At 41.0% G+C, this 13,421-nt stretch overlaps 1 protein-coding gene across 2 annotated transcripts in view; it reads right to left on the reverse strand.

The window, feature by feature from the left end:
* ANTXR1 (ANTXR cell adhesion molecule 1) overlaps window positions 1-13,421 on the reverse strand; it is a 268,927-nt gene that overhangs the window by 139,912 nt on the left and 115,594 nt on the right. For both annotated transcript variants that reach the window (XM_032291881.1, XM_032291882.1), the window contains exon 10: window positions 10,467-10,565. In XM_032291881.1, the coding sequence (XP_032147772.1) occupies window positions 10,467-10,565 (99 nt within the window). The remainder of the gene's footprint in view (window positions 1-10,466; window positions 10,566-13,421) is intronic.

Here is a 13,421-nt window from a genome sequence, read left to right on the forward strand (position 1 = left end):
GGATGATGTTGGTCTCATAAAATGATTTGGGAAGGATTCCCTCTTTTTGGATTGTTTGGAATAGTTTCAGAAGGAATGGTACCAGCTCCTCTTTGTATGTCTGGTAGAATTTGGCTGTGAACCCATCTGGACCTGGGCTTTTTTTGGTTGGTAGGCTATTAATTGCTGCCTCAACTTCAGCCCTTGTTATTGGTCTATTCAGGGTTTCAACTTCTACCTGGTTTAGGTTTGGGAGGATGCAAGTGTCCAGCAATTTATCCATTTCTTCCAGGTTTACTAGTTTATGTGCATAGAGTTGTTTGTAATAATCTCTGATGATGGTTTGAATTTCTGTGGAATCTGTGGTGATATCCCATTTACCATTTTTTATAGCATCTATTTGATTATTCTCTCTTTTCTTTTTTATTAATCTGGCTAGTGGTCTATTTTGTTGATCTTTTTGAAAAACCAGCTCCTGGATTTATGGATTTTTTGAAGGTTTTTTTGTGTTGGTATCTCTTTCAGTTCTGCTCTGATCTTAGTTATTTCTTGTCTTCTGCTAGGTTTTGAATTTTTTTGATCTTGCTCCACTAGCTCTTTCAATTTTGACGATATGGTGTCGATTTTAGATCTCTCCTTGCTTCTCCTGTGGCCATTTATTGCTGTATATTTTCCTCTAGACACTGCTTTAAATGTGTTCTAGAGATTCTGGTATGTTGTGTCTTCGTTCTCGCTGGATTCAAAGAACATCTTTATTTCTGGCTTCATTTCATTGTTTATCCAGTCACCATTCAAGATCCAGTTGTTCAGTTGCCATGAAGCTGTGCGTTTCTGAGTCAGTTTCTGAATTCTGAGTTCTATCTTGATTGCACTGTGGTCTGAGAGACTGTTAAGATTTCTATTCTTTTGCATTTGCTGAGGAGTGATTTACTTCCAATTATGTGGTCAGTTTTAGAGTAGGTGTGATGAGGTGCTGAGAGGAATTGTGTATTCTGTGGATTTGGGGTGGAGAGTTCTGCAAATGTCTGTTAGGTTTCCTTGGTCCAGATCTTATTTCAGGTCCTGGATATCCTTGTTAATTTTCTGTCTTGTTGATCTAATATTGACAATGTGTTCTTAAAGTCTCCCACTATTATTGTGTGGTAGTCTAGGTCTCTTTGTAATTCATTAAGAACTTGCCTTATATATCTGGGTACTCCTGTATTGGGTGCGTATATATTTAGGATTGTTAGCTCTTCTTGTTGCATTGATTCTTTTACCATTATGTAATGTCCTTCTTTGTCTCTTTTGATCTTTGTTGGTTTAAAGTATGTTTTATCAGAGACAAGAATTGCAACTCCTGCCTTTTTTTTGCTCTCCATTTGCTTGGTAAATCTTCCTCCATCCCTTTATTTTAAGCCTTTGTGTATCCTTGCATGTGAGATGGGTTTCCTGGATACAGCACACTGATGGGTTTTGGCGTTTTATCCAATTTTCCAGTCTGTGTCTTTTGATTGGGACATTTAGCCCATTTACATTTAGGGTTAATATTGTTATGTGTGAATTTGATCCTGCCATTTTGATGCTAGGTGGTTGTTTTGCCTGTTAGTTGATACAGTTTCTTCATTGTGTTGATGCTCTTTGCCATTTGGTATGTTTTTGGAGTGGCTGGTAGTGGTTGTTCCTTTCTATGTTTAGTACTTCTTTCAGGAGCTCTTGTAAAGCAGGCCTAGTGGTGGTGAAATCTTTGAGTACCTGCTTGTTTGCAAAATATTTTATTTTTCCTTCACTTAAGAAACTTCGTTTGGCTGAATATGAAATTCTGGGTTGAAAGTTCTTTTCTTTAAGGATGTTGAATATTGGCCCCCACTCTCTTCTGGCTTGTAAGGTTTCTGCTGAGAGATCTGCTGTGAGTGTGATGGGCTTCCCTTTGTGGGTAACCCGACCTTTCTCTCTAGCTGCCCTTAGCATTTTCTTCTTCATTTTGACCCTGGTGAATCTGATGATTATGTGCCTTGGGGTTGGTCTTCTTGAGGAATATCTTTGTGGTGTTCTCTGTATTTCCTGGACTTGAATATTGGCCTGCCTTGCTAGGTTGGGGAAGTTTTCCTGGATAATATCCTGAAGATTATTTTCCAGCTTGGATTCATTCTCTTCGTCACATTCAGGTACACCTATCAAACCTAGATTAGCTCTTTTCACATAGTCCCATATGTCTTGGAGACTTTGTTCATTCCTTTTATCTGTTTTTCTCTAATCCTGCCTTCACATTTTATTTCATTGAGTTGATCTTCGAACCTGAAATCCTTTCTTCTGCTTGGCCAATTTGGCTGTTGAAACTTGTGTATGCTTTGTGAAGTTCTCGTGTTGTTTTTCAGCTCCATCAATTCACTCATATTCCTCTCTAAGTTGTTTATTCTCATTAGCATTTCATCTAATCTTTTTTCAAGGTTCTTAGTTTCTTTGCATTGGGTTAGAACATGTTTTTTTTTTAGCTCAGTGAAGTTTCTTATTATCCACCTTCTGAAGCCTGTTTCTGTCAATTCATCACACTCATTCTCCAACCAGCCTTGTTCCCTTGCTGGTGAGGAGTTGTGATCCCTTGTAGGAGGAAAGGTGTTTTGGTTTTGGTGTTTTCATCCTTTTTGCACTAGTTTCTTCCCATCTTTGTGGATTTATCCACCTGTCAGCTTTGTAGTTGTTTACTTTCAGATGGGGTTTCTCAGTGGACGTCCTGTTTACTGATGATGAAGTTATTTCTGTTTCTTAGTTTTCCTTCTAACAGTCTGGCCCGTCTGTTGTAGGACTGGGGATGTCCACTCCAGGCCCTGCTTGCTTGGGGATCACCTGCAGCGGCTGCAGAACAGTAAGGGTTGCTGCCAGTTTCTTCTTCTGTTATCTTTGTCCCAGAAGGATACCCGCCAGATGTCAGTCTGAGCTCTCCTTTAAGAGGTGACTCTTTGGATATAACGGGGGTCAGGGAGCCGCTTGAGGAGACAGTCTGTCCTTTATAGGAGCTCAAATGCTGAGCTGTGAGCTCCATTGTTCATTCAGAGCTGCTGGGCAGGTACGTTTAAGTCTGCTGCAGCAGAACTTGTAAACTCCCCCCTTTTTTTCCCCAGGTGCTCTGTCTGGGGAGTTAGGGCTTTATTTATGAGTTTCTGTTGTGCTGCTACCTTTTTTCAGGGCTACCCTGCCCAGCAAGGAGGCAGCCTAGTCACTGTCTGCCTGAAGAGGCTTTGCTGATCTGCTGTGGGCTCCACCCAGCTGCTGTGTGAACTTCCCTGCAGTCCTGTTTATATGGGTGTAGTTAGAACTGCCTCAGTTATGGTGGCCCACTTCAATAATGGTGGACTCTCTCTGTAATGGTAGGTTGCCTTGGCAGTGGTGGGCTGCCTCAGCAATTGCAAACTACCTCTGTAGTGGTGGACTGCCTCGGTAATGGTGGAGGCCCCTTCCCCACAGAGCTGGACCGTCCAGGTTCAGCTGTGCTTGCTGTGAAACTCTCAATCCAGAGCACTTCTGATTGCTGTTTTTTTGTGGGGGTGGGACCAGCCAAGCCTGATCACCTGGCTCCCTGCCTCAAAGCCTTTTTTTTTAGTTGAATGGTTGACTCTCTCCCAGGTGTTCCAGTCACCTGTTGAAAAGGCACCGGGATCTGTGTGATTTCCTGTGTTGTGACCCACTGCGCTGGCTGAAACAGCGGCGCTGAGATTCATGGTGCTTTTTTGCCCGGGAATCTCCTGGCCTGGCTCCCTGTTTCAGTCCCCTTTTTAATCAGATGAATGGGTGACTCTGCCTTCTCGGAGCTCCAATTGTCAGCTAAAATGACTGGACCCGTGTATTTTGTACAGAGAACTGCCGCGCTAGGGCATCGGCAAAACAGCCGCACCGGCAAACCAGCCAGGCTGGTGACCCGTGGGGCTCCTGCGCCTGGGAATCTCCTGGTCTGTGGGCAATAAAAATTCATCTGGAAATGCGGCATCCACTCACCCTCCACGCTTTCACTGGGAGCTGCAATCCTGAGCTGCCCCTAATCGGCCATCTTGGATCCCTCCAAGGCTGCCTTATTTTATACTAAATTCACTTAAGTGTTTGGTTTTGTTTATGGACTTTGTTCCAATGCTCAGTTTGCCTATTGTGGTGTGATCATACATTGTTTCAATTACTGTAGCTTTTCTTATACATCTTAAAATTGGCTAAGGCAAGTTTCCACATTTTTCTTGGCTATTCTTGTGTGTTTATTCTTCCATATAAACTTCAGAATTATTTTGTTAACTTAAAAAGCCCCATTGGAATTTTCATTCAGATTGTTATAAAAGTAGATATTAATATTTTTATGAAGACAATTGATATCTTTACAGTACCCAGTTACTGCTCCATTTAATAACAGTGATGATAATACAGTAATACCAGCAGCCAACACTGACTGACTCTTAACTATGTGTCAGGTCCCATTCTAAGCCCTGCCTGCCACATTTAAACCTCATAACAATCCAAGACAAAGTATGGCTGTTATTGCCATACTCATTTTACAGAGAGAGAAACTGAGGCATGGGAATGTTAAATAACATGTCACAGTAACATCTAGATATGACAGAGCCAGGACTCTTTTTCCCAGGTGGTCTGGCTTCAGAGGTTGTACTATGCCATGAGTCTATGCCTCTCTAACTTCTTCACACTTTCTTTATATCCCTCAGAAAGTTTTGTGACTTTCATCATATATGTCTTTACAAATTTGATTAAATTCGTTCTTGTTACATTTTATTTGTCTACCCATCAATGATAGACTGGATAAAGAAAACGTGGTACATATACACCATGGAATATTATGTAGTCATAAAAAAGAATGAGATCATGTCCTTTGCAGGAACATGGTTGGAGCTGGAGGCCATTATCCTTAGAAAACTAACAGAGGAACAGAAAACCAAATATTGCATGCTGTCACTTGTAAGTGGGAGTTAAATGATGAGAACACATGGACACAGAAGGGACCAACACACACTGGGGACTACCAAAGGATGGAGGGTGGGAGGAGAGAGAGGATCAGGAAAAAATAACAAATGGCTACTAGGCTTAATACCTGGGTGAAGAAACGATCTATATAACAAAACCCTATGACACAAGTTTACATATGTAACAAACCTGCATTTGTACCGCTGAACTTAAGTTAATAACAAATTTATTTGTTGTTGCTATATTTTTCTTGTGATGTTTTCTAACTGGTCATTGCTGAACACTGGCAAAGCTGCTGATTGTTATAAGCAAAGTATTTATTTAGAAGTCATCCAGCTTAAATACCCTCTTGGTAGCCCAGTAGTTCCATTCATGCTCTAGTTTTCCAGGAAGACTTAAGCATTATTTTAGAGTAATGACGTTTGGCTGCCTTTCCTGTATTTATATATCTCATCAGATTTCTGGTGTTATTATGTTCATGGTGTTGTCTAATATGGTAGTCACTAGCCACATGTGGCTACTTACATTTAAGTTAAAAATTAAATGAAGTTACTAATTCAGTTCCTCAATTGCACTAGTCACATTTCAAATGACCAGCTGCCAAATGTGGCTTGTGGCTACCATCTTAGAACATTTCCATCATTATAGAAAGTTGTGTTGGACAGTGCTGCAGAACTTTAAGACCAATACTAGATAACAGTGGTGAAATGGATTGTCCTGCTTTTTTCTTCTGAACTTTAAAGTGAATTCCTCTACATAGTGATTTATTATTAGAATGATGCTGAGTCTTGAATTCAAATATATAGACATATTTTTATGTTAAAGAAGGCTTATCTTATTCCTAGCTTACTAGAAGTATTTTTTAAAATTATGAATAATGAATTTTAATATCTTCTGGGCATCAGTAACTTTTGCTACATGAAAACAAATTCCCCCACTGTCTTCAAAATTGTCTTAGCTATCTTGATCCTTTTTAAATACATTGCTGGATGTTGTTTGCCAATATTTGATTTAGATGTTTGTCATTAGTAAGCTTGATCTCAAATATTCTCTACTTTTAGTGCCTTTGTCCATTTTTTTTTGTTTTTTAAACAAAGATGATGTTATTATCATAGAATGAATTTATATGCTTTTCTTTGACTGGGTGTGGTGGTTCACACCTGTAATTCCAGCATTTTGGGAGGCTGAGGTGGGGTGGATAGCTTGAGCCCAGGAGTTCAAGACCAGCCTGGGCAACATGGTGAAACTCTGTCTCTACAAAAGATACAAAAACTAGCCTGGTGTGGTGGCTCACATCTATGGTCCCAGCTACTCAGGCAGCTAAGGTGGGCGCATTGCTTGAGCCTGGGAGGCAGAGGTTACAGTGAGCAGAGACTGTGCCACTGCACTCCAGCCTGGGTGACAGAGCTAGACCCTGTCTTTAAAAAAAAAAAAAAAAAAAAAAAAACAACAAAAAAAAAGCTTTTTCTCTGGAACAGTACATATCTGATATGGGTCATTTGTCCCTTAAAACTTGGTAAAACTTAGGTGAAAAAAAAATCTGGATGTGGTGCTTTGGTTGGTTGGGGGGATGAAATTTCCTCAAATTCCCTTCTCGTTCATATATTTCATGTTCATCTCTGTCTAATCACACTGTTTAATCCATCCATGAAGTTTTATTTCAGTGAATAAACTTTTTCAAATCTAAAATTTATACTCAATTCTTCTGCAAATCTGCTTTTGATGAGTGTTTTTCCTCCTATGATCTATTTGATCTTTTTACACATTTTAAACACACTTATTTTTCATCCTCTTTCAAATTTGCTCTCGGATCCTCTCTTCCTGTTTGTTCTGTTTGTTTCATTAATCTTTTGGTTGTCATTTTGCGCCATCAGCCCACCTTTAGGGGGTTGTTTGGTGCAGGTGTGCTGTGGGCTTGGGCTATGTGGAAGACTCCCACAGGGCTGACGTGCATGGCCTCTGTAGTGCCACAGGGATCAGAAAGGTCACGGACACATTTTTGGGCTAGTTTCTTGACTTGGTGCTTCTGTATCACATGGGTGGTATAACATCCTTACACCTGTGAATTGTCTTCCCCTGCCTGCTTCCTTGCCCTATTAAATGCTTGGTGTAGCCCACTGGAGCCTGATTTCTGCAGGGGGCTCTGCTTTTGTGTGATGCCTTGGCACAGACCTGAGAGCTGGTGTTCTGCAACTGCATCAGTATTGGGATCACAGCCTTCAGCCCGGCCTGGAGCCCCTGTGACTTTGTTTCTTACTTAGGTTTTTATTCCCATTTTGTTTCCTGTACTTGGAGATTCCCACTTCTTTCCTTTGAGTGAGGCCACAAGATACAGTTGTAAAAATCATATTTTATCCAGATTTTTGGATCTATTTTGTTAATCACAAATCTAGAAACTGTCTTCGATTTCTAAGTGGTGGATTGGTTGGTTTCATTTTTAAGCAAATACAAGGAAATTGGGAGAGAAGCATGTATTAAACCTATATTGTTTATGCTTATCATCTAAGAATGTATCTAAACAATTTCTACTTTTGGCATTAATATGCTGACATCTTGTCTACATCTTAGCAAGATCAATTTGGAAAGTAGTTCATAGTCATTAAAGTATTATATGCTCTGTATCTTTAAGTTTTAAATTTTTAAGATTTGAAAAATCATATTAATATCTCCCACTATACATATCATTCTTAATTTATTCTTTTAACAGATTTTGCTTCGTATAGCTTGCTACTGCATTATTTGCTGAAGACTCTGAGGTCTGCATCATGTTTGAAGTGGCTAGAGCCACAGAGCCTTAGCTTCATGATTGGGCCTTCAATTCAGTCTTTCTTATTAATAAGAGCACTTAAATTCTGTTTTTGTCACAAAATTCAGTGCAGCACTTAGGAAAAAAATCTCAACAAAGGAAATATGTGAAATAAAAATAACATAACATTTAAAAACTTGGGGTATAGAGGTGAGGAAGGAAAATGGGAAAGAAAGGAATCTACTTTATTTTACAGGGAGGAATCAGTAGAGACTATGACATTTATAGGGTTGATAGAAAAATGTAGACGTAAATGTGCTGCATGTTAAAATTTGTTCTTCTTTCCTTCCTCCACAGGTTCTTGTTCATATTATTTACTGCATGGAAATGAACAGATGAATTACTAACTAAAGGCCAGGTGTTTTCCTCAAACGCTATTTTTCCCCTGAGAATACTAATAGCCGTATGCTCGAGTTTTGGGGTGTTGCTTGCAGCATGTGGTAAGATCAAATCACTGCCTTCACCTTCTCCAAACTGTTAGCATTGTGCCAAAGGCACAAGTGAGTTTGTGATTTAAGCCAAATCCCTACACCTACAACCTCTATTTCTTTTTGAATATGAATGAGGTAACAAGCCTGTGCATATATTTGCCACTGTATATTAGAAAAGGAAGAGAGGAGAAGGGATGGACTGGTTTCCCAAGAAAGAAAGAAAACTCACAGAGAAGTTGGAAAATAGGCCTTTGAGTACTCACTTTACAAATTCATAGTGAATTTGCATTTCATCTTATTTTTTTTTTTAGATGGGGTCTCACTCTGTCACCCAGGCTGGAGTGCAGTGGCATGATCTTGGATCACTGCAACCTTTGCCTTCTGGCCTCAAGTGATCCTCCAGCCCCAGGCTCCAGAGTAGTTGGGACTATAGGTGTGTGCTACCACACTTAGGTAATTGTTTGTATTTTTGGTAGAGATGATGGGGTTTCACCATATTGCCCAGGCTGGTCTCAAACTCCTGAGCTCAGGCCATATACCCACCTCAGGATTACAGGTGTGAGCCCGCTTGTCTGGGAAGTCTTCTTTGGAAGGTATTGATGACTTTGAGTTAAACCCTCAGGAGTTTTTGATGTTAGACTTGTGATTTTGGTTAAAGAGAGAGAGAAGGGGGACTTAAGTGACATAACAATTGAAAGGGAGAGAAAAGGAAGAACTCTGCTGGGGGCACATGTTCAACTTTCATATTATGACTACTCAGGATATTTCAGAATGCTTTCCAATAGCACATACTTTTTGGATCTGTGAGAGCATTTCCAAATATTAAGAAAACTAACTGAATGCTTCCAATGTTTGGAATTATTCCAAGGCCAGGAATTCCAGATGTTTGTGAGGAAGCCACTGCATGTGTCTGTTTAACTACTAAAAGTGGGTTTTACGATGTCAAGAAGGAAAAATCCATACCCCCTTAATTCTTCTTTAAAAATAATGTGATCTCTTTCAAAAGGCTATTGGGCTGGGCATGGTGGCCCATGCCTGTAATCCCAGCACTTTGGGAGGCTGAGGTGGGTGGGTCACCTGAGGTCAGAAGTTTGAGAACAGCCTGGCCAACATGGTGAAACCTCTCCCTTCTAAAAATACAAAAAAATAGCTAGATGTAATGGTGCCTGCCTATAATCCAGCTACTCTGGAGGCTGAGGCAGGAGAATGACTTGAACTTGGGAGGCAGAGGTTGCAGTGAGCCGAGTTCATGCCATTGCACTGTAGCTTGGGCAACAAGAGTGAAACTCCATCTCAAAAAAACAAAAGGCCAATAGGAGGAGGAAACTAATGTGAGTGGTTAGTCAACAAATGTGTGTCCTCCTGTCCTCCTTGCTCTGTCTACTTCTCAGGGCTGTTGTAGCAAAAAGATGTGAAGCATTTACAAAGTACAATATAAAAAATGCAGTATATTATGGTGGTTATCACTGCAGAAGTGGAATAAATAATTAGCTGTGTGACAGATGCCAGATGCAAATCATAACCAGGGTTCCTGGCATCTGTTCCTCCTATAATCGTTTTCCCCATCTCTCCTGGTCAACCACATGAAACACACACATCCTTAAATGAGGAACTTGACTGCTGCAAATGTCTCATGAAGAAGCCAATGTTATGATAATTCATTTTTTCTCATGAAATGCAGTTAGTTTTACTTCCATATTCCTGTATTACTTCCATATTCCTGTATTTCATGTAAGATATATTCACCATGATGAGAGTTTCTTGGCTACTCCAAGCAAGAATCATCCAGATTGAAAAAAGCTGCAGAATCTACATGTGCAAGCCTAATGGTTTGGTTTTTGATTTAGTCACAATTAATGCATTTAGACTATCTCTTTTTCACACTTACCCTTTGCAGTCTCCAATGCTTTGTTAAGGAGCCTCAAGTTTTCCCAGCCATAATTAACCATCACCAGTACACCCATCTGAGAGTGAGCCATTGGACAGATGCAGGGGACAAGGAAACCAGTGCCATGTTGCTTCCTGAGGGCTGCTGCAGGACTGTGGTTTGTGGCTCTGTGTTTTGTGGAGGAAGGGGGCTCAAGTCCAGCCTTGCTCTGCTTATCAAGCTGGACACCCATGGGGTTTTGCCCTCCTAGAGGGGTGACTTTTCTGACTGGAACCACTGTAGGGGCTCACTATGCCCTTGCTGGGGATCTTTCCAGCAGGGAAAACTCTTTTCTGCTGGTTTCATGTGTGTGGCCTTGCTGGAAGATAAGGCTGGGAATTTCCCTCCCCGAAGCCAGTTGAAACCCATGGACTCTACAAGGACTTACTGAGTGTGACTGAGTCGTTGATCCTGAAGCTGCAGAGGACCCTGTCCACGTTGCGGGCATGTCGGAAGCCGTTTCCTCTCACGACAACTTGAAATGACTCTGAAATAAAGAATAATGGCAAGACTCGTTACTTGACTGATAACCTTAAGCTTCCCTAAATCTGCTGTGATTTATAGCATTTGTTCACTATTTCACCAGGCTTAAAATATTCAAAAATGAATTCAGGTTGAAAACCAAAAGCAACCAGGTAGGTTCTTTTGACTACCTGCCAGCTCATCTTCCTAGGTGTCCCAAAGAGGGCCTATTGCTTCTTATTTGAATTCTCACCCTTTTACCTTTGAGGTTACTGGTCCTCCTAACCTGGCACGCCTTCCTCCCTCCTTTCTGTCCATTCAAATCTTAGCCGATTTTCAAGTCCAGGCAGTTTGAAAATCTGTGATTTCTGTAGCCAGAGGGACCCAGAGGGGAGGGGTCCTCAACTTCCTCTTTAATCAACTCACCTCCTCTGTGTCTGTTTTGCACAAGGTCCTTCCCTGAAAGGATTTCTTAAGAGCCCCACGGTGCCTACATTTTAGAAAGTCACTGCCTTAGGGCATTCACAGCTAGTCCTGAACAATGTAGGACTGTCATTATGTACGGTCTGGTGTTGCTTTCCTGTCTTTTCTCCCCCAACTGGAAAAACATTCCTTTAGATCAGGAGTTGTTTGATATCCCTGTGGCACTCCTATCTCTGCTGGGCACACACTAGCAGTACATAGGCTGGGTAAAAATAATTGTACTTAGGAATGAACCAAAGTCTTGTTTAGCAGTGGTCAGTTGCAAGCACTACCTACTTGAACTGATATCAGCCCCTCAGTGTGATACTCATTTGGCTCTGAATAGATCATATATATTGCTGGTCTGCATATTAATTTCTCATTGGCATAATGTAGGTTTGATTAATACATATGAATAAAATCCTTAATAAGTAAAAACAGTATCCTTTACAATAGTCATACCATGAAAAAAAACCCCAATAATTAGTTGGCTAAATGTTTAGGAATATTTGCTTAAGTCTGTTAGTATTTAATTGTCAGTGTTCCACTTTATTTCACTTTTATCATCCTTTTGCACCTAAAAATTGGGGCTTGGGATAATGCTATGTTGGATATCACAAGATAAACAGACTAAAGGTCAGAGGAAAAAATGCAATGTTGGCCAGGCACAGTGGCTCAATTCTGTAATCCCAGCACCTTGGGAGGCTGAGGTGGGTGGATCACCTGAGGTCGGGAGTTCGAGACCAGCCTGACCAACATAGAGAAACCTTGTTTCTACTAAAAATGCAAAATTAGATGGGTATGGTGGCGCATGCCTGTAATCCAAGCTATGTGGGAGGCTGAGGCAGGAGAATTGCTTGAACTGAGGAGGTGGAGGTTATGCTGAGCTGAGATCACACCATTGCACAAGAGCAAAACCCCATCTCAAAAAAAAAAAAAAAAGTGGCCTTCCAAGCCTGTCCCAGAGCCTGGCAACTCCCTTTCCTAGAAGACAAGATCCTCAGCCCGGCAGGCCTGTGGCCCAGGTGGGATTTCCAGGACAGGCCAGTCACCAAGAAGCCAGAAGTCCAACTGCCCTTCTCTTGTGCTAAGAGACAGGCTCGAGGAAATATCCAAGATGACTGAATAGGAACAGCTGTGGAGTGCAGTTCCCAGCGAGAACGCAGAGGGTGAGTTATCACCGCATTTCCAAACAACTTTTTATTGTCCACAGACCAGGAGATACCTGGGCGGAAAAGCACCGCAAGTTTCCAGCACAGCTGTTTCAGCTGGCGTAGTGGGTCTCCACACAAAAACTCACACAAGGGATGGGATCCAACATGGCCGAATAGGAACAGCTCTGGATTGCAGTTCCCAGCGAAAATGCAAAGGGATGTCCACTCAGAGACCCCATCTGAAAATCACCAACTACAAAGACCACAGGTAGATAAATCCACAAAGATGGAAAGACACCAGCATAAAAAGGATGAAAACACCCAAAACCAGAACACTTCTCCACCTCCAAGGATTCACAACTCCTCACCAGCAAGGGAACAGGACTAGATGGAGAATGAGTCTGATAAATTGACAGAAACAGGTTTCAGAAGGTGGGTAATAAGAAACTTCTCTGAGCTAAAAGAACATATTCTAACCCAATGCAAAGAAACTAAGAACCTTGAAAAAAGGTTTGACAAAATGCTCATGAGAATAAACAGTTTAGAGAGGAATATAAATGAATTGATGGAGCTGAAAAACAAAACATGAGAACTTCGCAAAGCATATACAAGTTTCAATAGACAAACTGACCAAGCAGAAGAAAGGATATCAGAGATTGAAGATCAACTCAATGAAATGAAACAAGAAGGCAAGATTAGAGAAAAAAGAATAAAAAGAAACAAAGCCTCTGAGAAATATGGCATTATGTGAAAAGACCTAATCTACATTTGATAGGTGTACCTGAATGTGATGGAGATAATGAATCCAAGCTGGAAAACACTCTTCAGGATATTATCCAGGAAAACTTCCCCAACCTAGTAAGGCAGGCCAATATTCAAGTCCAGGAAATACAGAGAATATCACAAAGATATGCCTCAAGAAGAGAAATCCCAAGGCACACAATCGTCAGATTCACCAGGGTTGAAATGAAGGAGAAAAAGCTAAGGGCAGCCAGAGAAAAAGGTCGGGTTATTCACAAAGGGAAGCCCATCAGACTCACAGGGGATCTCTCAGCAGAAACCCTACAAGCCAGAGAGAGAGAAGGTCAATAGTCGACATCCTTAAAGAAAAGAACTTTCAACCTAGAATTTCATAACCAGCCAAACTAAGTTTCATAAGTGAAGGAGAAATAAAATCCTTTAATAACAAGCAATTGCTGAAAGATTTCATCACCACCAGGCCTGCCTTACAAGAGCTCCTGAAAGATGTACTAAACATAGAAAGG

The sequence above is a fragment of the Sapajus apella genome, unplaced genomic scaffold, assembly GCF_009761245.1.
Source record: "Sapajus apella isolate SASKATOON/1434 unplaced genomic scaffold, GSC_monkey_1.0 scaffold26, whole genome shotgun sequence".
NCBI lineage: Eukaryota > Metazoa > Chordata > Mammalia > Primates > Cebidae > Sapajus > Sapajus apella.